This window comes from Marmota flaviventris, chromosome 6, assembly GCF_047511675.1.
Source record: "Marmota flaviventris isolate mMarFla1 chromosome 6, mMarFla1.hap1, whole genome shotgun sequence".
Lineage (NCBI taxonomy): Eukaryota > Metazoa > Chordata > Mammalia > Rodentia > Sciuridae > Marmota > Marmota flaviventris.
In genome coordinates, this window is record NC_092503.1 from 121,723,312 (window position 1) to 121,745,601 (window position 22,290).

The window sequence follows — 22,290 nt, forward strand, 5'->3', positions numbered from 1 at the left end:
CATCGGTGTTAAGCGGCAGGTTCCTCCGCTGGGCACCGCCCCACCGCCCCGCCCCTGCCTGAGGAAGGACCCCATGGGGTGCCCGTGGCGGTGCCTGGCCGGAGCACGGGAGACCACGGACTGCTCCCGGGGCGTCCTGTTGGCCGGCCCGCGCCATTTCTCGCGAGCGTGGCGAGCGCCTTGGCTCCCTAGGCAGGGTTGGGCGGGAAAGCGTGCGCTTCCCCAGGCAGGGCCAGGCCTCCCCTGCCAGGACCCGCCGGCCCGGAAACGCTTGCTGTCACAAAGGGGGGACCACGTGGGCGCCGACTGCCCCAGCGGCGGTCGCGGGAGCTAGGGTCTTCTGGAGAACCGCCTACCATCTGCCCGCCCGACGCCTCCTCCCGGGCCGCCGGCCTGTCCAGCAGCGGCTGGCGCCCGATTTCGAGGGGGATTCCCGACTCAGTCTGACCACCTCCCTCCAGTACGTACACGCGACCCGAACCTGCGTCCTACCGGACGCGGACCGGCTCCAGCGAAATTCCCACACTCCTGAGGCCCGGCGATCGTGCCCGCCCCATCTCCTCAATTCCAGGCGCTTTCCATTGTCACTCTTCTACTTAGAGCCAGGCCCGTAGGCTTTTGAAACCTCGTCAGACTCCTGCGACAGAGGAACTCCCTTATGGGGTTCCCTCTCTTCAAATATGGGACTTTCAGGATTCCTCAGTCTTCCATCTCTTCTCCTTAGGTTTCTCCAACTCGTCCGGACCCTCACATAACCATGTCCATCCTCTACGTCTCCCCTCACCCAGATGCCTTCCCCAGCCTTCGAGCCCTCATAGCCGCTCGCTATGGGGAGGCTGGGGAGGGTCCTGGATGGGGAGGAGCCCACCCTCGCATCTGTCTCCAGCCGCCTCCCACCAGCCGCACTCCTTTTCCCCCACCCCGCCTGCCCGCCTTGGAGCAAGGTCCGGGTGGACTCTGGGTTTGGGGAGCCACAGCTGTGGCCCAGCTGTTGTGGCCAGCAGGCCTGGGGGGACCTGGGGGTAGCCGGGCAGCTGTCCTTGTCCAACAATGGGTCAGTTATGCTGATACAGAGCTGATACCAGCTGCATGTGGGGCAACGCTGCCAGCGCTGGGACTCCGAAGTCCAGCTCAAGACCCCCAGGTGAGTGGGAGGAGAGATGAGGGAAGGGGAAAATTCTGGGGAAGGAAGGATTGGTGGTGTAGTAACCTTGGGCACTTTTTTTTTTTTTTTTTTAATTCTCTGAGCCTTGTCTGCATATGTCTATGAAAATGCAAGTTGATGTAATTTGTGTCTCACTGATGTAATGAGGTTAAAAGATGTGTGCGAAGTGCAGCCTTAGTGCCTGGCGTTTTAGTTTCCTAATAAAAGTTGGATGGAAAAGAAGTTTGATGAGTCTGAAACTGATGAGGATAAAAGTTACTTTGAATTGTAGGGAAAACCTGGGTGAGGGAAAGATGACAGTTGCTGGGAGGAGATAAAGGAGGAATGAAATGAGGAAAGGAAGTGAGGGAGAAGAGAGATAATCCCACCAGATTGCACCTAAATCCTTCCACTGTGTCTTAGTATACTTAAAACTCTGCCTCCTGCAGAGTATTGAGCACATGGTAGACACTCAGTGTTTCTCCAATGAATGAATGAATGTAATGTGGACCCTGGCTTGTTCCTTCCTATCCTGATCACCCTATCTAAAATAGAGTCTCTCTGTCCTGCAAAACCCTGTTATTTTCAGCCTGCTTATTTGCTGATAGGAATTAAGAAAAAAAAAAAAAAAAGGGTAACACATTATATATTTGCTAATTTATCCTTCTCTCAATAGAATATGTTTGTTGATCCCCTGGGACTTGGCAATTGCTAGGGATCAAACCCAGGGCCTAGTGCATGTCAAGCATGTGTTTTATCCACAGCCAGAAATATTTTTCTCATGACCACTTGAGTGAAAATGTACTGGTCTCAGGTGGTGATTTGCGGGAGTAGAGGGAGGCCAAATGGATCAGGTTGAGGTGGGCGATAAGGTGGGATTAAAGTGAGCTAAGTTCTATCTCACATCCTTTCCCCTTCCTGCAGGCTGCACTGGGGGCCCTGGGCAAGGCCCTGAGCCCCTTGGAGGAGTGGCTTCGGCTGCACACCTACCTGGCTGGGGATGCTCCCACTCTGGCCGACCTGGCAGCTGTGACTGCTTTGCTACTACCCTTCCGATATGTGAGTCATTGGGGCCTAGGGAGGAATAACATTATTTCTCTCAGACTTCATTATAGAGTGATGAAAGACAGTCATTTCTTTTTCCTCCCAGGTCCTGGACCCCTCTGCCCGCCGGATCTGGGGTAATGTGACTCGATGGTTTATCACATGTATTCGGCAGCCAGAATTCCGGGCTGTGCTAGGAGATGTAGTTCTGTATGCAGGGACCAGGTCTCTCTCTCAACAGCCAGGTGAGCAGAGGGAAGGGCTGTGAATATATGCTCCTCTGGGGCTTTCCATGGAACTTATTTGCTTTTTTCTGTTAGGAATAACTAAATCACTGGATTAGGGACCTGTTAGCAGGCAGGGGTGGGCGGGATATGGTGGAACGTCAGTGCAAGGGAGCATTTATGCAATTGAAGTAGTTCTTCTGAAACACAGTAGCACTGTTCACAGAGGATCCAGGTTCACTTCTGAATTTCTGTGCTTCTCTCCAGGACCTGAGAGAGACCCTGCACCCCCAAAGACAGCTGCTCAACTCAAGAAAGAGGCAAAGAAGCGGGAAAAGTTAGAGAAATTCCAGCAGAAGCAGAAGATCCAACAGCAGCAGCCACCCCCAGGGGAGGTGAGAGGCTAAGGGTGGAGCTAGAAGAAGGGTTTGTGCTATGGTGGGTGGCTGATGTCTGGGCCTCTATCTTTTCTCTCCCAAGCAGAAGAAACCAAAAGCAGAGAAAAAGGAGAAACGGGATCCTGGGGTCATTACTTATGACCTCCCAACCCCACCTGGGGAAAAGAAAGGTACCAGGAGAGGGAAGGGGAGGAGACCCCCACATACCCCCCAACTGAAAAGGATTCTTCCTGGTTTTTACTCCTTTTTCACTGTCCTGGCTCTTTGCACTTTGCTTGGTAAGGGTTTTCAGGGAATGCTGATGCCTGTTCTGTGATGTGTCCTGCTGCATATGTGCTGGCCCATTCCTCCCTGGCCATTCTTTGAGCCCCCGCATCCTTTCCCCAGATGTCAATGCCAATATGCCAGATTCCTACAGTCCTCAGTATGTGGAGGCTGCCTGGTATCCTTGGTGGGAGAAACAGGGCTTCTTCAAGCCAGAGTACGGGGTGAGTGGGCGCTGCTGCCCAGACCCCTGAGCGGGATGGGGAAGGGAAGGGCTAAAGGATTCATTGCCTGGGAGGGAGCCAGGTGAGGTGACTTAAAGCCTTAGCACATGCCCATCTTTTCCACTGTCAGCGTCCTAGCGTGTCAACACCAAATTCCCGAGGGGTCTTCATGATGTGCATCCCACCCCCCAATGTGACAGGCTCCCTGCATCTGGGCCATGCACTCACCAACGCCATCCAGGATTCCCTGACTCGATGGTGAGCTCCTGGCTATACCTCCAGATGGTTCCTTCTGCCCTCCCTGCCTTTCTTCACTTCTCAGACTTTTCCCTCTGGCATCTCATGTTGGCGCTAATCTGTCCCCCAGTGTCATTATACTTCTCTGTCCTTGTCACTTCCATCTGATCATTTAGCATCCTAGTCAAGTAATCCCATCTTGCACCTCATTTACAGGTTCCTTCCTATCCCTTTTTTTTTTGGACCAGGACATGTTAGGAATTTGCATGGGGAGGGGGAAGTTTATTTGTTTTGGTACAGGGAATTGAATCCAGGGGCTTTTTACCACTGAGCTACATCCTCAGTCCTTTTTATTTTATTTGTTTATTCCTTTTTTTGAACCCAGGAATGTTTAACCACTGAACCACAGCCCCAGCCTTTTTAATTTTTTATTTTGTGACAGGGTCTCACTAAAATGCTTAGTAAGTTGCTGAGGCTGGCTTTGAACTTATGATCCTCCAGCCTCAGCCTCTCAAGCCACTGGGATTACAGGTGTGCACCACTGCACACAACTTTATTTTCTTATTTTGAGACAGGGTCTTACTTAGTTATTGAGGACCTTACTAAATTGCTGAGTCAAAATTGCAATCCTTCTGCCTCAGCCTCCCAAATTAGTGGGATTATAGGCATGTGCCACTGTGCCCAATTCCTAGCCATTTCTTTTAAGACAAGGTCTCACCATGTTGCCTAGGCTGGCCTTGAACTTATGGTCCTCGTGCCTCAGCTTCCTATGCAGCTGGGAGTATAGGCATGTGCCACCATATTTGGCTACTTCTGTCTTTTAATAGAAAGGGTGCACATAAAACATGTCATTATAAAATGTTTTTCTTACACTTAACAATTTCTCTTAGAAATCTTTTTTTTTTTTTGGTACCAGGGATTGAACTCAGGGGTACTTAACCACTGAGCCACATCCCCAGCCCAGTTTTTTTGTATTTTATTAAAGACAGTGTCTCACTGAGTTGCTTAGTGCTTCATTGTTGCTGAGGCTGGCTTTGAACTTGTGATCCTCCCTGTCTCAGCCTCCCAAACTGCTGGGATTACAGGCGTGCTCCACCACATCCGGCTCTTGGAAATCTTTTCTTGTCCCATTCTTGTTTTTTTTTTTTTTTTTTGGTACTAAGGATTGAACCCAAGGGTACTTAACCATTGAGCCATATCCCCAGTCCTTTTTTATATTTTATTTAGAGAGAGGGTCTTGCTGAGTTGCCAAGTGCCTCGCTAAATTGCTGAGGCTGGCTTTGAACTCCTGTCTCAGCCCAAATTGCTGGGATTACAGGTGTGCATCACCGCACCTGGCTAGTCCCATTCTATTTAATTTCTCTATAGTATTCCATAGTTTGGGTGTACTATAGTGGAATCACTTTTTTATTGATGATTATTCCTAGTTTTCATCTGATGAAAACCTTGCTCAATATGCTTGGCATGTGCTCTACCACTGAGTTAGATGCCCATTCCTGTTTTATTATATTGAATTATTTGATATGTGTAGAACTTGAATATTGGAAAGTAGGCAGGGCTGGGGTTGTGGCTCAGCGGCAGAGTGCTCGCCTAGCACATGTGAGGCCCTGGGTTTGATCCTCAGCACCACATAAAAATAAATAAAATAGAAGTATTGTGTCCAACCAAAAAAATAAATATTTTACAAAAAAAAAAAAAAGAAGAAGAAGAAGAAAGTAGGCACACTTTTTTCAAATAATTGGCTTATTGGCCTAAATAAGTTTATTAAATAATTTATTCTTATCCTGCGGATGTGAAATGCTACCTTTCACAAATGCTGAGTTTGCTTGGATCTGTTTCCTAACACTGTTTTTTACCCCAAATCTATCATTTTGTTTCTATGTGGTAACTTACTTTCATAATCATAACTTTCTCATGTCTTGCTGTCTAGTTGGGCAAGAGCCTCCTCTTGGGTTCTTTTTCCAGATTGCCTTCACTATTCTTTCCAGTCTTGAGAATTAGGGTGTTTCCAGCTCTACCTTGCTTCTTTCCCAAGCATCCCCCAACTCCCTGCCTGGAAGCCTTTTCTTCATTTGGTGCCAGCCCAGCTCATCCTTTGACCCTCATGCCCTCCCCACAGGCACCGCATGCGCGGGGAGACCACCCTGTGGAACCCAGGCTGTGACCACGCAGGCATTGCCACCCAGGTGGTGGTGGAGAAGAAACTGTGGCGGGAGCGGGGACTGAGCCGACACCAGCTGGGCCGAGAGGCCTTTCTGCAGGAGGTCTGGAAGTGGAAGGAAGAGTGAGTATGCAGCATCCCCATGGGAATCACAGCCCTGCTTCCCTCTCCCCTCCCTGCCCAGAAAAGACCTCTGTTACCTGGGATCCTTGGCTGCAGGTTCAAATCCTTTCACTGAAACAGAGGGTCATTTGGCTCCAGGACCCAGATCAGTTTCAGAAGGATGAGTGATCCCATGCTGCTCCATCTGCCACCCATGTCTCCCTCCAGTCCATGCCTGAGTGTTGATCCCTGCCCATCTGTTTACTTCTAGGAAAGGTGACCGGATTTACCATCAGTTGAAGAAACTTGGCAGCTCCTTGGACTGGGATCGAGCCTGTTTCACCATGGACCCTGTGCGCAGGAGGGGTCTCAGGACTGGGGTGGGAGTGGGCAGCTCCCCAGGGTAGGGCACTCATAGAAGAGAGCACACATTGCATCCTTCTCCCAGGAAGTGAGCCCAGTCCTAGGATACCACTGAGGCCTCAGCTACAAACGCCACTTTCTAGCCCCCCTCACAGCCTTTCTTATTCTCTGTTCTTATCCTGGAACTCCATGGATAAATTTGGCCTCCTTATTTGGCCTCCTTCTCCCATGGATCCTGAACTCCTGATGTGCTTTGTACCAGCACCTGATCCCCATCCAAGTGGCTCCCTTGCCATTTCCAACATCACCAGGCTTGTTGCCTGCTGTTGTGTTCAATAGTCCTGTTTCTCTCTCAAGAACTACTTTTCTCTTCAAGGGGTCCTGGCTGATGGGACTCTGGACAAGCCAGATCCTGCTGCCTTGGATGTGTGCCTAACCTTCGGACTCATGATCCAACTTTTTTTTTTTTTTTAGAGAGGGAGAGAGAATTTTTTAATATTTATTTTTTAGTTCTCGTCAGACACAACATCTTTGTTTGTATGTGGTGCTGAGGATTGAACCCGGGCCGCACACATGCCAGGCGAGCGCGCTACCGCTTGAGCCACATCCCCAGCCCCATGATCCAACTTTCTGACTTACCCTTGCTTCACCCCAGAAATTGTCAGCAGCTGTGACAGAGGCTTTTGTCCGACTTCATGAGGAAGGTGTCATCTACCGCAGTACCCGCCTCGTCAACTGGTCCTGTACCCTCAACTCTGCCATCTCTGACATTGAGGTACACCCACATCCCTTCAGCCTGTCTCCCATGAGCAGTACAGCCCCAGCCCCATCCCCTAGGCCAAATCTCTAACTACCCTTCTTGCAGGTGGATAAGAAGGAGCTGACAGGTCGCACCCTGCTCTCTGTTCCTGGTTATAAGGAAAAAGTGGAGTTTGGGGTCCTCATCTCCTTTGCCTACAAGGTCCAAGGCTCAGGTGAGAGCCAAGGACACTAGGATTCTGGGCCAGTTGAGTAGGGGGGCAAGAAGGGGCCAGGGTTGAGACCATAAAGCCTCTGTCACCACAGACAGCGATGAAGAGGTGGTGGTGGCAACAACTCGGATTGAGACTATGCTGGGAGATGTGGCTGTAGCTGTGCACCCCAAAGATCCCAGATACCAGGTGGGATGAAAGCACTGCCTGTAATCGGGGGAGAAGAATTCTGGGGTAAAAGGGATTCCCATGCTTATGGGTGTGGGGGGTAGGGATTAATGCTTATGACTGACAACCAGGGAAATTAAGTTAAAACCTCATCTTCTGGCTCCTTTTCCAACCCTGAAGATGGAGCCATCATTGAACATTTTGGGGGAGTTTGGATCAGTTAAGGACCTGGGTAGGAGAGACTCAGGTCTAGCCCTTGTACATTTTGACATTTTCCTCTGTCCCAAGCACCTTAAGGGAAAGAGCGTGATCCATCCATTTCTGTCTCGGAGCCTTCCTATTGTCTTTGATGATTTTGTGGACATGGAATTTGGCACAGGTAAGCAAAGGGCTGGTCCTGTGGGAAGAGGAAAAGACTGGAGCCCCACAAGGCTCTCTCAACCACCTTCATCTTTCTTGGAAAAAAAAGAAAACAATCTAATCAAAGAGGCAGGACTTGGGTTCTCTCAGTAGACCATATTAGGGAGCAGGGGCTAGGGTGATCTGAGAGCCACATCCCTCAACACAAGGGATGAATGTGGGAAGAAACTCCACAGAGTCCCTTGGGACCCTGGCCCTTCTCTTATACTTCAGGTGCGGTGAAAATCACCCCTGCACATGACCAGAATGACTATGAGGTTGGGCAGCGTCATGGGCTGGAGGCCATCAGTATCATGGATTCCCATGGGGCTTTTGTCAATGTACCCCCACCTTTCCTGGTGAGGCTGCCTGGGGTGTGGTGTCCCTGGTTGAGGGAAGTTGGGGAATGCCTAGGCATCACCATGATGAGGCCTTTTTCCTACTCAGGGCCTGCCCAGATTTGAGGCCAGGAAGGCAGTTCTGGCAGCACTGAAAGAGCAAGGACTGTTTCGTGGCATTGAGGACAACCCCATGGTGGTGCCACTTTGCAAGTGAGGGTGGGGACCAGGTATGGTGGGAAGTGGGGAGCTCCTTCAGGTGCTCACTGCTTGGCCTCCTCACCTCACTTGCACTCCCAGCCGTTCCAAGGATGTAGTGGAGCCTCTGCTAAGGCCACAGTGGTATGTGCGCTGCGGGGAGATGGCCCAGGCTGCCAGTGCTGCTGTGACCCGGGGAGACCTCCGCATTCTGCCTGAGACCCATCAACGAACGTGGCATTCCTGGATGGACAATATCCGGTGTGTAGGGCCCCTCAGTATGAGGTAGCTGGCTGAGGAACATGGGAAGGGACACTTGCAGGCCTCCCTGACACTTTCCCCACTACTGGCCATTTGCAGGGACTGGTGCATTTCCCGGCAATTGTGGTGGGGCCATCGCATCCCAGCCTACTTCATCACTGTCAATGACCCAGCGGTACCTCCTGGGGAGGTAAGGATGGGCCAGAGCTAGGTGCCTGGGGAACTGGGTTTGTTGGGCCCTGGGTTGGGGAGTGGTTGGGGCAAGGCAGAAACACCCCATGGGAACTCATTCCGCCTTTGGCAGGACCCCGATGGGCGGTACTGGGTGAGTGGACGCAGTGAGGAGGAGGCCCGAGAAAAAGCAGCCAAGGAGTTTGGAGTGTCATCTGATAAGATTAGCCTCCAGCAAGGCAAGAAGGGGCCTTAGGGGTGAGTTGGCAGAGCTGGAGCTCTGACCCTTAGGTCCATTTCCTCTGACCTCTGACGTTTGGCTTCCCTCAGATGAGGATGTATTGGACACCTGGTTCTCTTCCGGCCTCTTCCCCTTCTCCATCTTGGGCTGGCCCAACCAGGTGTGTTCCTGGGGCTAGACTAGGGTGGGTTGTGGTCTTGAAAGAGAGGGTACTTGACTCTCGTTCACACCTTGGTCTGCCCGCAGTCAGAAGATTTGAGTGTGTTCTACCCAGGGACTCTGCTGGAGACCGGTCACGACATCCTCTTCTTCTGGGTGGCTCGAATGGTCATGCTTGGCCTGAAACTTACCGGCAGGCTGCCTTTCAGAGAGGTGTGAAGATGGCCAAGACCCTCCCACTTTCCTCCCTCCTCTCCTGCCCCTTTATGCTGCAGCTCAGGCTCAGCCCAGACAGCTGTGGATGGGCCTGGTCCCAATGGGTGGGGTCGAAATCCAGCCTGGGCTCCACTTAGTGATTTCTATGCTTTGGCTTAGGGCTTTCTCTTTCCAGAGGAGAATGAGCTTCTACTGATTTATTTGCTGAATGAGCTGATGGGGATAACTCAGTGGGATCTAAGGTGGGGCAGACCCTGGTAGGGGGCATTGATGCTATGAGAGGGACTGAACCTCACTGTTCTTCTTGCCTCCTGCCTGTCAGGTCTACCTCCATGCCATTGTGCGTGATGCTCATGGACGAAAGATGAGCAAGTCTCTAGGCAATGTCATTGACCCCCTGGATGTCATCCACGGAGTCTCCCTGCAGGTAGGACTGGGTCTTGGACCATTGGGAATAATTAGCTCTGGGGCCGTGGCCACAGCTATCTAACTATTTCTCCTCCATTGTCAGGGCCTCCATGACCAATTACTGAACAGCAACCTGGACCCTAGTGAGGTGGAGAAGGCCAAGGAAGGGCAGGTACAGAAGGCAGGGCCCTGGGGTGGAGCCTGAGTAGAATGTGGGCAGGGCTGACAGGAGGCTCCTCCATCTGCCGCCTCCTACAGAAGGCAGACTTTCCCATGGGGATTCCTGAGTGTGGCACTGATGCTCTCCGGTTTGGACTCTGCGCTTACACATCCCAGGGTATGGCCTTCATGCCTCCTTCCCAGAGGCCCACTCTCTCCTCTGCCCTGGGCTTCTGGAGAGCCTGGGCCAAGAAGGAGAATGGTGAGGACTCTCATTTTATCCCTCACCTAGGTCGTGACATCAACCTTGATGTGAACCGAATATTGGGTTACCGCCACTTCTGCAACAAGCTCTGGAATGCCACCAAGTTTGCTCTCCGAGGCCTTGGGAAGGGTTTTGTGCCCTCACCTACCTCCAAGGTGAGGGCCTGATGGGCAGTGAATACGCACCCACATAGACTATGCCCCTTTCCCTCAGCTATCAAGCATAGTTGTGCGAGGATTGCAGCTGTAGGATCAGGAACCCAAGCCCCAGTCCCTGAGGGTCCTCTATGTAGCTAGGGAACAGAGACAGACAGATAGTAACAGGTATTAGGGTCATCCCTGAGGTGGCTGGAAACCTGTTTGTTTTTCCCAGACACTGGGCACATGCTCAGTTACTTCTGGAATGGAGACTTACCATGATTCCTACCATTGTGGGGTTCAGGCTCCTCCCTCCATATGGTGGCTTGCTGGCTGATATACCCCTTTCCCCCAAGCCTGGAGGCCACGAGAGCCTGGTAGACCGCTGGATCCGCAGTCGGCTGGCTGAGGCTGTGAGGCTCAGCAATGAAGGTTTCCAGGCCTATGATTTCCCAGCTGTCACCACCGCCCAGTATAGCTTCTGGCTCTATGAGCTCTGTGATGTCTACCTGGTAAGAAGAAACTGAGGTGGGGTAGGGCATGGGGGTTGCTGAGCTCTGGGCCCAGCTCTGTCACTGGTTGGTTGTGAGATCTAAGCCAACCCATTCCTTTGCCAGTCCTTACAGTCACGTGAGGGCTTGAGGCTCGATCTCCAATCTGAGCTTTGTACCTCCCTATCCCCTAGGAGTGCCTAAAACCTGTCCTGAATGGAGTGGACCAGGTGGCAGCTGAATGTGCCCGCCAGACCCTTTACACCTGCCTAGATGTTGGCCTGCGGCTGCTCTCACCCTTCATGCCCTTTGTGACAGAGGAACTCTACCAGAGGCTGCCCCGGCGGACCCCACAAGCTCCAGCTAGTCTTTGTGTTACCCCCTACCCAGAGCCTGCAGAGGTATGGGGTATGGTCTGGAGGGGACTCGGGCTCACTCCCAGGCCTCCCTCACCTCCTCCTCCATCCCACAGTGCTCCTGGAAAGACCCTGAGGCAGAAGCTGCCCTTGAGCTGGCGCTAAGCATCATCCGAGTTGTGCGCTCCCTGCGTGCAGACTACAACCTAACCCGGATCCGGCCCGACTGTGAGCCTCAGGCCCTTATGTCTACCTTGCCCCACTGTCCCCAGCCCACTCTAGGAAACCAGTGTCCAGCTGTGGCTGTCTAGTCTCCTGTCTCCTCGTGGCCAGATCTCACCTTCCTTTCTCCCTTGTAGGTTTCCTGGAAGTGGCTGATGAGGCCACAGGCACTCTTGCATCGGCAGTGTCAGGCTACGTGCAGACACTAGCCAGTGCGGGTGTGGTGGCTGTCCTGGCGTTGGGGGCTCCTGCACCACAAGGCTGCGCAGTGGCCCTGGCCTCTGACCGATGCTCAATCCACCTGCAGCTGCAGGGCCTGGTGGACCCAGCCCGGGAGCTGGGCAAGCTGCAGGCTAAGCGAAGTGAGGCCCAACGGCAGGCCCAGCGTCTGCGGGAGCGACGTTCTGCCTCGGGCTACTCTGTCAAGGTGCCCCTCGAAGTCCAGGAGGCAGACGAAGCCAAGGTTTGTGGTGTGGGTGGGCATTTCCCACACCGTCAGCTCCATCTATCCCCAGGCCCCTTGAGCAGTGACCATGCAGCCCCCTCCCTATATACATAAGAAACCGCTGTGGGTAAAGGACCCAATGCAAGGTTACATGGCAGGTTGGAGAGAGAGGCAGACTTAGAATCAGGCATCCTGTTTCCCAGTTAGACCCTGGTAATCCTATCCAGCTCCCAGAATGTAGAAACCCACATTCCACATGGGGTTGGATTTGGCACCCACGTGCAGTAAGGAGCCCCAGGTCTAGCACCTACTTCTACTTCTGTAGCTCACTGGGCTGACCTCAGAAAGTCAGGATCATCTCCTGGTGTGAAGCCCCTCTGCAGACCCTCTGCAGCTAAGATCCCTCCAGGGAACGGCAGTGGGTAAACTACATAGACCAGAGAAAAACAGTCCTGAACCTAAGAGCTAAGGGTGTTGGCTGACAGGTTTATCTCACTCAACTCATTCAGCACTCTCTGAATAGGCAGCATTACCATTTGGGTTACCGCCACCGAGGTAACATGATTTCCTGTCAGCCTGTGCTTTCCTGCCTGGGTGAGGGTGCTGAACAGGGTGTGTGGGCTCTGAATCCCTTCAACCTTGGTTACTAAGGACTATAAGAAAAGGGAAGATCTACGTGGCAGGGTCCTGGTGGAAGAGAGTGGGGAGGTGCTGGTGGGAAGACTGGAATTGGGGAGAAGGTGACAGCCAAGCACATAGTCCTGGAACTGCTCCCTGCTAGTGATTCTCACCCATCTTTCCAGCTTGAACCCCTTTGCTATCCTGGTGTTCAGGTCTTCTCCTTGGGCCTGGGTCCTCACCTCTTCCCCTCATTCCATCTCTAGCTCCAACAGACAGAGGCAGAGCTCAGGAAGATGGATGAGGCCATCACCCTATTCCAGAAGATGCTGTGACACCCAACTTCAATCCTCACAGCCCACCATGGGATGGCAGCAATAAAATATTTTGCCACAAACTCATCTCTTATCTGTGAATGTGGTGGGGGTGGGAGTGGGTGCAGAGGGCTGGGTTCCTAAGGCCTCAAAAACTGCTGGTGTAGCTGCAGGCTGGGATCCAGGCAGGTCCTGGTGGGCAGACGGGTGCGTCTGGGTCTGTCCTTGGCACCTCGCCAGGCCTGAGTCATGCTGCTTGCTCCCTTCCTCCTTCCCAGCTCTTCTCACCTCCGCACTGCAGCTGGAGAAAGCCAGCACTGGTGCCGCCCTGCTGCCGGCCTCTGCTTGTGGCCCTGGGCAGGTCATGAGTAGAGGGCCAGGGGCTGTCTGTCCTGCCCCCTGGCTCCTGGGGCCTCCTTCCCCCTCCACAGAGGCCTGGTTAATTATAACTCTGACCTAAGTGCCCTGTGACGCCACACCCAAGCTAGTCCTGCTCAGGAGACCCAGCAACCAGGTAGGGGAGAGGCCTGAGAGGAGATTCTGATTTCTTATGCATGGGGGTGTTCCTGGGGCAGGGCTGGGAACTTGGCTGGGACTGTGAGAGAACCTGGGGAAGGAGCTTTGGACCCCATTCCTTTCAGATCTATGGGTTTGATAAGGCCCTCAGGCTATCTGGGTGACAGTGGGGAAGCCAGCCTGGAGCAAATGAGGCATTTAGCCAAAATGAAAGGAGGTGACTAAAGCAGATGCCCGTGGAGACAAATAAACAAAACAGAACAATCAGATTTGCTGTTTCCTCCTCCCTTGAGAGCCTTCTGTCCCCTAGGTCCATGTTTCAGCCATGCTCTCTGCAGAGGTGCCCCTGTCCCACTTGGGCCCCTCAGTGCTGCTTCTGCTACAACTGCTGCTGCCCCCCACTTCGGCCTTTTTTCCTAACATCTGGAGCCTCCTGGCTGCCCCTGGCTCCATCACCCACCAGGACCTGACTGAGGAGGCTGCACTCAATGTCACCCTGCAGCTCTTCCTGGAGCAGCCGCCACCCAACCAGCCCCCACTTCGTCTAGAGGACTACTTGGTAAGCATCCCCAGGGCCCCTCACATTCCTGCTAGATTCCCCAGTTCTCTGGGACTTCTGCTCCCTGAGGACCTTGGTCACAAGAGAAGGGACACTGTTCATTCCCCACTCCACCTGTTCACCTCCCCATTCCACCTCCTTGCAGCAACAATACCTAGTAGTCCTGGTCCTGAAGTTGGGAATCCCCCCTCAGGGAGGTCCAAGGCTACCCACTTTCTCCTCAGGCCCAGTGCTCTCTAATCCACCTATACCAGCCTTGAGCGACAGTGCTGACAATGTGGGCAATAATCCAATCCTAGGGGCTTCCCTGGAGCCCCTGTCCCCTACCACTTTCACCAGGGCCGAACCCTTCTTGCTGACGACCTCTTTGCCGCTTACTTTGGACCTGGGTTTCCTTCCCGGCGGTTCCGAGCAGCCTTAGGCGAGGTGTCCCGTGCCAATGCAGCCCAGGACTTCCTGCCAACTTCCAGGAATGACCCTGACCTGCACTTTGATGCTGAGCATCTGAGTCAGGGACGCACCCGCTTGATGAGGGCTTTGCAGGAGACATTGGTGGCAGCCAGAGCCCTTGACCACACACTGGCCCGCCAACGCCTTGGGGCTGCGCTTCATGCCTTGCAGGTGAGACAGAGTGGGGGGAATGGCCAGAGGGGTCTTTAGTTTTCCTTTCCTGGTGGACCCTGACCTTAAACATGCCTTGTCTTTCCTTACTCTAGAGGGGTGGGGCACTGTTTGCCAGCACCTGAGGCTCTTTCCTACTTTCCAAACCAGTAGTGTTTCCTGGGGGGCCACTATGGCTGGAGAAAAGGGAGGGAGAGGATAGTAACAAGTGGGAGAGGTAAGGGAGGGCAGCTTATCTGTGTGCAGGACCCAGTGGGCCACTGAGAAGCCTTTGGCTTAGACCCCCAAGATGGGAAGATGGGTGGCCCTCCTCCTCCAAAGCTCTGTTCTGGAGAGAAGAACAGTGGAGGGTGTCTCACAGAAATAGTGGGGTGGGAAGAGACTTTCTGGATGGGAATTTGAAGGAGTGGCATGTTAGAGCTGGATTTCATGAGAAGATCAGACCAGTGCTTTGTTCCCTATCTTTTTTCCCCCGGGGACCAGGATTTCTACAGTCACAGCAACTGGGTAGAACTGGGGGAGCAGCAGCCACACCCTCACCTCCTCTGGCCACGGCAAGAGCTCTGGAGCCTGGCACAAGGTATGGCCATGACTTTGTGGTAAAGTGGGAGCTCACAGAGCCACCACCTCTCAGTCCACCCTGTGTCATGTCCTGAGGTCATATAGGATAATATGTCATTTCATCTCTGCAAGGATTCTGAGGTCCCCTAGTTCAACTAAAGACCAGGTCAGTTAAGTGGCTTCGCCAGGGTCACATGGGAGAACAGCCAGGACCAGATCTGTAGACCTTAGACTGATCTTTCATGTGGCTTGCTCCTCCACCCCCAGTGACTCCCATGACCTCTCATAATCCCCCTCAGCCTCTCAGCTAAACTAGGACCCAGAAGCTTCCTCCTGTTCATTATAAGTTTCCTTCCTCACTATAGCTCACATAAGACAGAATCCTCATACAGTTGATTCTAACACTTCCTGAGTTTTCTAGCATAGCCCCAGTTTCAAACATCCAGTCCTGCTACCAGCCTTGAACTCCAGAATATCTAACCAGGGTCCCTTTTACCTTATTCCAACCCAGAGCAAGGACTGAAGTTGGGTGGGCAAGGATAAAGTCCTGGGGTAACTGAGGCTTGGTTCTAGCCCCTGTCTTCTTTTCCCAGTGGGCAATCCTACCTGTGCTGATTGTGAGGAGCTGAGCTGCCCCGGGAATTTGCTGGGCTTCACACTCCTCACCTCTGGCTACTTTGGAACTCATCCCCCGAAACCTCCAGGTACCAGAAAAGAAAGATTCCCAGAAGTAAAGGGAGAAAGTCATTTCCTTTGAACACTCACACAGGATTTTAGTCCTGTAGGCCTTTGCCCCATCTGCTGTGGCATTACTTCTTAGGAAAGGTTATTGGGAATGGGATGGGTGGGTGAAGGCCCACTAAAGAGGCCATGATCTTTGAGTGGGGAGCAGCTTCTTGCTCCACTTATAGGATTTTTCTTTTGCCTATGGGCAGTGTTGGGAGACTGGCTGGAGGAATCTGGGGATCTGTCATGTGATTAACCCCTCCATGTTTATTCTAGGTTTGCTTCTACAGTGCTTATGCTTTGGTAAGGGCTTAGAGGGTCACATCAAGTCTGACGTACCCCATTTTCTTAGGAGGCAGTGGGACTTTTTTAAACCTCCACCCTCCAGATCTCTTTCCCCAACCCAGGAAAATGTAGCCATGGAGGCCATTTTGACCAGAGCAGCTCCCAGCCACCCCGGGGTGGCATCAACAAGGATAGCACGTCCCCAGGATTCTCCCCCCACCACATGCTGCATCTCCAGGCTGCAAAACTGGCCCTTCTAGCCTCCATCCAGGCCTTTAGCCTCCTGAGAAGCCGCCTGGGAGACAGCTGTTTCTCCAGGTTAGTGGCCTCCTAGAGGTGGGTCCCCTGATGGGTTGGTGCTCCTGGGAGAACTGAAAAACTAGAGGCTGTGGACAAATATGCAGATCCTTCACTGTATTTTTGGCCTGCTCCCCAGGCTGCTGGACATCACCCCAGCCTCTAGCCTGAGCTTTGTCCTGGATACCACTGGCAGCATGGGTGAGGAGATCAATGCTGCCAAAATCCAAACTCGCCACATCATGGAGCAGCGGCAGGGCAGTCCCATGGAGCCTGTCCACTACATTCTGGTGCCTTTCCATGACCCAGGTAACTGGGGTCTGGCCAGGGTAGTGGAGAGAAGGAAAGTCCAGGGCAAGGGATAAAGACCTCTGATGAGGAAGTGGTCTTCATAGTAACTCTTCCTGAATGAACCTCTATGGGATACTTATGCCACTTCTGTTTCCAAAATTGCAACATTCTACATAAGTCTAATGTACAATCCATGCTTAGGCCTTCTTTACCTTTCTTGCTAATAAGTCATTTTCAACTGTCTATTTCCTACAGACAAAGATTGGGATGAAGATGAGGGGTTGGTGGGTCTGTTCCTTTGGGAAGTATCTGAGATATCTAGTTATATTCTGTTTTGTTTTGTTTTTTTTTTTTTTTTCCCCTACTGAACTAGAAGTCTGCCCATCAGGCCTGGGTCTACCAGTCTTACTGTGTTCTTGGGCTGGCCATTTAACCTCCCTTGGCCTCAATTTAATCATCCATAAAGTAGATTTCAACCATACTTTATCCTATCTAACTCCCAGGGTTAATGACCAAATAAAGTGTCTCCTAGGGGGTCTAGGTTTTTAGCTCCATAGTAGAGCACTTGTCCAGCCTGCATGAAACCCTAGGTTCAATACCATCACTTAAAAAAAAGTATTATAGATACATAACATATACATTTATGCCTCCTAAACTGAGAATTCCCTAAAGGGAAAGTTTGTCTTTTTTCCTTATAAGTCTTATAGTGACTGGCATTTAATAGGGACTTATTACATGTTTGATGAAGGTAGAATAAATGAATAAGATTTTAGCACTACATCCAGGCACTATTCTAAGATTTACAAAATCAATTCATACAGTCCACTTAATAAGTTTGTGAGGTAAATACTATTATTTTCTCTGGCTTTTCTGATGAGGAAACTGAGGACCTAGGTTTTTTTTTTTTTTTTTTTTATGCAGGCACATGTATCCATTAAAGGTCCACTCAAGATCACAGGAAGTGCCACCATTTTAAGGGAGTGGAGACCCACTTTCCCTGCCAGACCCTGCCCTTCTCTTCTGATGAGTATAAGAAGTCATATAGGACTGGGGTGTGACTCAGTAGTAGAGTGCTCACCTTGCATGTGTGAAGCCCTGGGTTTGATCCCCAGCACCACATAAAAATAACTAAATTAAATAAAGGTATCATGTCCATCTACAACTAAAAAAAAAAATTTTTAAGTCATATAAATAAAAAAGAATAATCTTTTTTTTTTTTTTTTTGGTACCAGTGATTAAACCCAGGGTTACTTAACCACTAAGTCACATCCCTAGCCCTTTTTTACATTTTATTTAGAATTAGAAGCAAGGTCTCACTGAGTTGCTTAGGGCATCGCGAAGTTGCTGAGGCTGGCTTTGAACTTGCAATCCTCCTGCCTCCACCTCTCTAGCCATTGGGATTACAGGTGTACGCCACTGCACCCTGCTTTCCTTTCTTTCTTTCTTACTGGGGATTGGACCCAGGGCCTCATGCATGCTAAGCAAGGAATATTGTTATTTCAATATTTGTCTACCCCAGGAGCACAGCAGGCCTCTACTGGAATGTGGGCCAGGGTAGGAATAAGGGGAGCTCTTTTCCTACTCACCTCAAAGTCCTTTCTTCCTACCCAGGGTTTGGCCCTGTCTTTACAACCAGTGATCCTCACAGCTTCTGGCAGCGACTAAATGAGATCCACGCCTTGGGGGGTGGAGATGAGCCTGAGATGTGCCTATCTGCCCTGGAGGTCTGACCCTTCCCTTTCTCTTCCCCTTCCCACTTGTCCTGCCTTTTCCAGACCCTGCCACCAGAGGGAGATAGAGCTAGAATCCTCCCCAGTCTCTTCCACTGGACCCCTTCAGAACCTAGCTATGCTAGCCTCACTCCAAGGTTCCAGGGTCATATTCCTTTCTACTCTGTCCACTCCCTGCTGCTGCAATTCTTAACACTAGCCCTTTTCCTCCCTGGCAGCTAGCCCTGCTGCACACACCTCCACTTTCAGACATCTTTGTCTTCACTGATGCCTCCCCCAAGGATGCCTTTCTCACCAACCGGGTGGAATCCCTGAGTCAGGAGCGTCGGTGCAGGGTGAGCACAGCTGGTGGGAGACCCAGTGATAGCCACCCAAGAATAGAGAGACCCTATGACAATAACCTCATAACAACAGTGACACAACACTATGGTGGTCAAACTAGCCACACCTTTAGCAATAGTCCTATCCTTAATACTGCTGAATTCATATTTGAACCAGCACAGTAAAGTATTTAAAGAACTGGAAAACTAGTTGCTAAAATTCCACCATGAAACGTGGTGGTTACAAAGGGGCAGCCAACTATTGAGGGTCAGAGGGTTGCATCATTAGGAGACTGGAAGCAGCTGGAGTATAGACAGAAAGATTTTATCACTAATCATCAATCTGGAGAAATTCTGAGCAGAAAGGATCCTTATTTATAATACCAGATGGCACTTGGACACCCCAAGCATTGGACTGTCTTCTGGCCACAGGTGACATTCCTGGTGACTGAAGACCCATCAAGGGTTCAGGGTCGAGCTCGGCGTGAGGTCCTATCCCCTGTGCGTTTTGAGCCATATGAAGCAGTGGCCCTGGCCTCAGGAGGAGAGGTGATCTTCACCAAAGACCAGCACATTCGGGACGTGGCAGCCATTGTTGGGGAGAGCATGGCTGCTCTGGTAAGTAGATGCCAGAGGGCCTGGTGCCCTCTATTCTGGGCTGAGAAGTGTGGTGCTGCTTCTCACTTAAACTTTGTTGCCATTCATTCAGAAGTGTGGACAAGGAAGTTTCTTTCCTTCTGAGATCCATGGCTGTCTTTTTTCCACATTGCCTTTTCAGATTAGTAAACCTCCCTTCCATATGGCTTCCAGTGCCTCAGGGCTGTCACAGAAAGTCCTTCCATCTTTTTTTTTTTTTTTTTGGTGGTGCTAGAGATTGAACCCAGGGCCTTGTGCATGTGCACTCTACCAACTGAGCTATATTCCCAGCCCAGTCCTTCTTCCATATTTTAAGGGTAAACAAGTAGTGACTGCCTCATTCTGAACTCTCACCTCCAGCTTTGTTGTTGAACATAATAATTGCCCCTCATTAGTATTCCTTCTCCTTGTGTGACTTGGTGTCTTTCTGTCTCTGCCTTTCTCTTTTGTTCCTACTCATTCCATGCCTTACTTTCTCCCCTACATTTTGGTCCTGTCCATTCCCCCAAGGTGACTCTTCCTCTGGAACCGCCTGTCATAGTGCCTGGCAAGCCACTTGTGTTCATTGTTGATGGGCTGCTCCAGAAGGTCACAGTCCGGATGCATGGGGAGATCAGCAGCTTCTGGATCAAGAACCCTGCTGGTACCTCTGTGTGTGGTTCAAGGCAGAGAGAACAATGTAGATGGAGAATGGAGAACTAGGGGGGATGTGCTAAATACAGGGCTTGTTTCATATGACAATCTATTATCCCCATCCCAGGAATATTCCAGAGCCAGGAAGAAGGTATGGGTCCTTTGGGTCATACTCACCGCTTTGGGCAGTTCTGGATGGTGACCATGACTGACCCCCCACAGGCAGGGACTTGGGAGATCCAGGTCACAGCTGAGGGCACCCCCCGGGTAAGAGTGCAAGGTAAGGAGGGAGATGTTCTTGGGAAGGGAAGGGAAGTTCTCTCAGGGCTCAGAGAACAATCTGAGGCACATTCCTCTCAGGAACCTCTCTGACTGCCTTCACCCTCCCCCAGCCCAGACCTCCCTGGACTTCCTCTTTCACTTTGGTATTCCCATGGAGGATGGACCCCACCCTGGCCTTTACCCTCTGACTCAGCCCGTTGCAGGTACATCTATTCCCTGTCTACCCCCAACTCAAGTACATTATGTGTGTAAATGTATGTGTATGTATGTGTAAGCATGTATACTTATATAAATATACATACATGTGTACACAGACATACACAGACATACATGGACACATTATATACACATTTTTATTGAGTAAAGAGCCATAACTAAGTGTACAGCTTTGTGGATTCTGTATAATACACCATGTGACCTCCCCTTCTTTCCCTTCCTGTCTCAGGTCTCCAGACCCAGCTGCTGGTAGAAGTGACAGGGCTGGGTTCGAGAGGCAACCCTGGGGATTCTCCCCCACATTTCTCTCATGTCATCCTCAGAAGGGTTCCAGAGGGCACCAAGCTGGGTCAGGTGCCCTTGGAGCCCTTGGGACCCCCAGAGCGAGGTCTCCTCACAGCTTCACTGCCACCTACATTGCTGTCCACCCCCGGACCCTTCTCCCTGGAGCTGATTGGCCAGGATGGAGGTGGGCAGGGCCTGCACCGGATTGCCCCCCAGCCTTGCACTGTGGCCCCTGTGCTTCTGGAGGTGAGACCTCAGGGGAAGGTCCCGGCTTAGGTTGGTGAGAACTTACGGGCTTCTCCCCTGACTGGCCTCTCTCTGTAGCTCAGTGGTCCCCCAGGTTTCTTGGCCCCAGGCAGCAAGGCCCTGCTCACCCTCCGCATCACCAGCTTCTCAGTCCCTCAGGATCTTGATATTAGGATATCTGTCAACCCCAGCTTTGCATTCACCTCCAACCTCTCAAGGTGAGTCCTCTGAACCCTCCTGCTGGGTTCTGGCCCCACCTGTTGGTTCTAGGGGTGTGGCCCCACGCTCTTCATTCCAAACCCTGCCCCTGAGCCCTTCCCATTAGCCCTGAGAGTTCCCCATCCTCTTTCCTGCTCTTGGCTCACACCTAGACTCTCAGCCATTGGGAGCTTTCCTTGGGGCTTTAAGCCCCATGTTCCTAACCACTCTCAAGGGCTCATCTGGGGCTGAATGAATCCACCTGGGGGTGCCTGTGGCTGGAAGTCCCAGACTCAGCAGCCCTGGACTCCATGGTGATGGTGACTGTGACTGCCTTGGGTCGAGAAGTCAGCCTAATGCCTGCGACCCATGCCTTCCTCCGGCTCCTGGTACTGGCTCAGACCCCGCAGGTGAGGTGCTTTCACCTTCCATCTGAGGAGAAGCAGGGCAAGAAGAGGGCAGTATAGTTTTAATTTGGACAAAGCTCTAGCACACCTGACCTTCCCTTCCTCTCCTCTCAGGACCAGCTCTCTGCCTCATCTGGGCCTGTTGTCACCACCACCACTCCTGTTTTTCGTTCCTCCACTCTGGTGACTCAGGGAAGGGCTAGGGGAGGGAAGGCAGGCAGACCCTGGTGGGGTACTGTGGGAGGTGTACTACTCCTGCTAACCCTGGCCTCCTGGTGACAAAACAGCACCTAGAGGAATGAGTCTCTAGCTTTTCAACCTGCCCCACTGGTGAAACCATGAGATAGGCCTCAGGACTTTATTTCTCCCAGCTGGATGGGTGTTTTCTTTCTCTGGCCCTTGTCCCTTCTCTTTCTTTTGCACTGTTGGGGACTGAACTCATGGCCTCAGGCATGCTAGGCAAATGCTCTACCACTGAGCCCCAGCCCTTTCTATTTTTTATTTTGACAGGGTCTTGCTAAGTTGCCCAGGCTGGCCTCAAACTTGTGATCCTACTACATCAGCCTCCTAAGTAGCTAGGATTACAAGCATGGGCCACTGCATCAGGTTCCTTTTCTTAAACATCATGTTTTCAGTGGTTAGAGCACTTGCTTAGCATGGTCAAGGCCCTGGGTTCCATACCTAGCACTCCAAAAACAAAAAACACCAAGATTGGGATAGAAGGCAGTGGATTTCCTGGCAATGCACTTTCTATAACCCTTGTGGGAATGAAACCAAAGATAG

General features: G+C 51.7%; 2 protein-coding genes across 3 annotated transcripts; both read left to right on the forward strand.

The window, feature by feature from the left end:
* Positions 1-119: 119 nt before the first annotated feature.
* Positions 120-12,781, forward strand: Vars1 (valyl-tRNA synthetase 1). 2 transcript variants are annotated; one of them, XM_027921897.2, is made up of 30 exons: positions 120-460; positions 725-1,144; positions 2,069-2,203; positions 2,295-2,433; positions 2,680-2,807; positions 2,893-2,980; positions 3,198-3,298; positions 3,429-3,556; positions 5,655-5,819; positions 6,070-6,151; positions 6,817-6,936; positions 7,027-7,135; positions 7,227-7,321; positions 7,589-7,679; positions 7,934-8,058; positions 8,147-8,250; positions 8,338-8,496; positions 8,596-8,686; positions 8,801-8,906; positions 8,998-9,068; positions 9,155-9,280; positions 9,606-9,710; positions 9,795-9,863; positions 9,950-10,028; positions 10,143-10,270; positions 10,609-10,764; positions 10,938-11,144; positions 11,216-11,327; positions 11,459-11,784; positions 12,651-12,781. In XM_027921897.2, exons 2-30 carry the CDS (start codon positions 758-760, stop codon positions 12,717-12,719), a joined length of 3,801 nt encoding a protein of 1,266 aa, XP_027777698.2. In that variant the 5' UTR covers positions 120-460; positions 725-757; the 3' UTR covers positions 12,720-12,781. The 2 variants fall into 2 exon arrangements, with proteins under 2 accessions (XP_027777698.2, XP_027777701.2); XM_027921900.2 differs by having other exon boundaries at positions 2,896-2,980.
* A 284-nt stretch (positions 12,782-13,065) lies between these two features.
* Positions 13,066-22,284, forward strand: Vwa7 (von Willebrand factor A domain containing 7). The gene is made up of 17 exons (XM_027921855.2): positions 13,066-13,212; positions 13,525-13,773; positions 14,113-14,394; positions 14,878-14,974; positions 15,549-15,659; positions 16,089-16,284; positions 16,403-16,572; positions 18,166-18,278; positions 18,503-18,619; positions 19,037-19,222; positions 19,751-19,883; positions 20,001-20,153; positions 20,266-20,358; positions 20,601-20,902; positions 20,981-21,120; positions 21,336-21,510; positions 21,622-22,284. The coding sequence occupies exons 2-17, from the start codon at positions 13,540-13,542 to the stop codon at positions 21,784-21,786; spliced, it is 2,667 nt and encodes an 888-aa protein (XP_027777656.2). The 5' UTR covers positions 13,066-13,212; positions 13,525-13,539; the 3' UTR covers positions 21,787-22,284.
* The last annotated feature ends 6 nt before the right edge of the window (positions 22,285-22,290 follow it).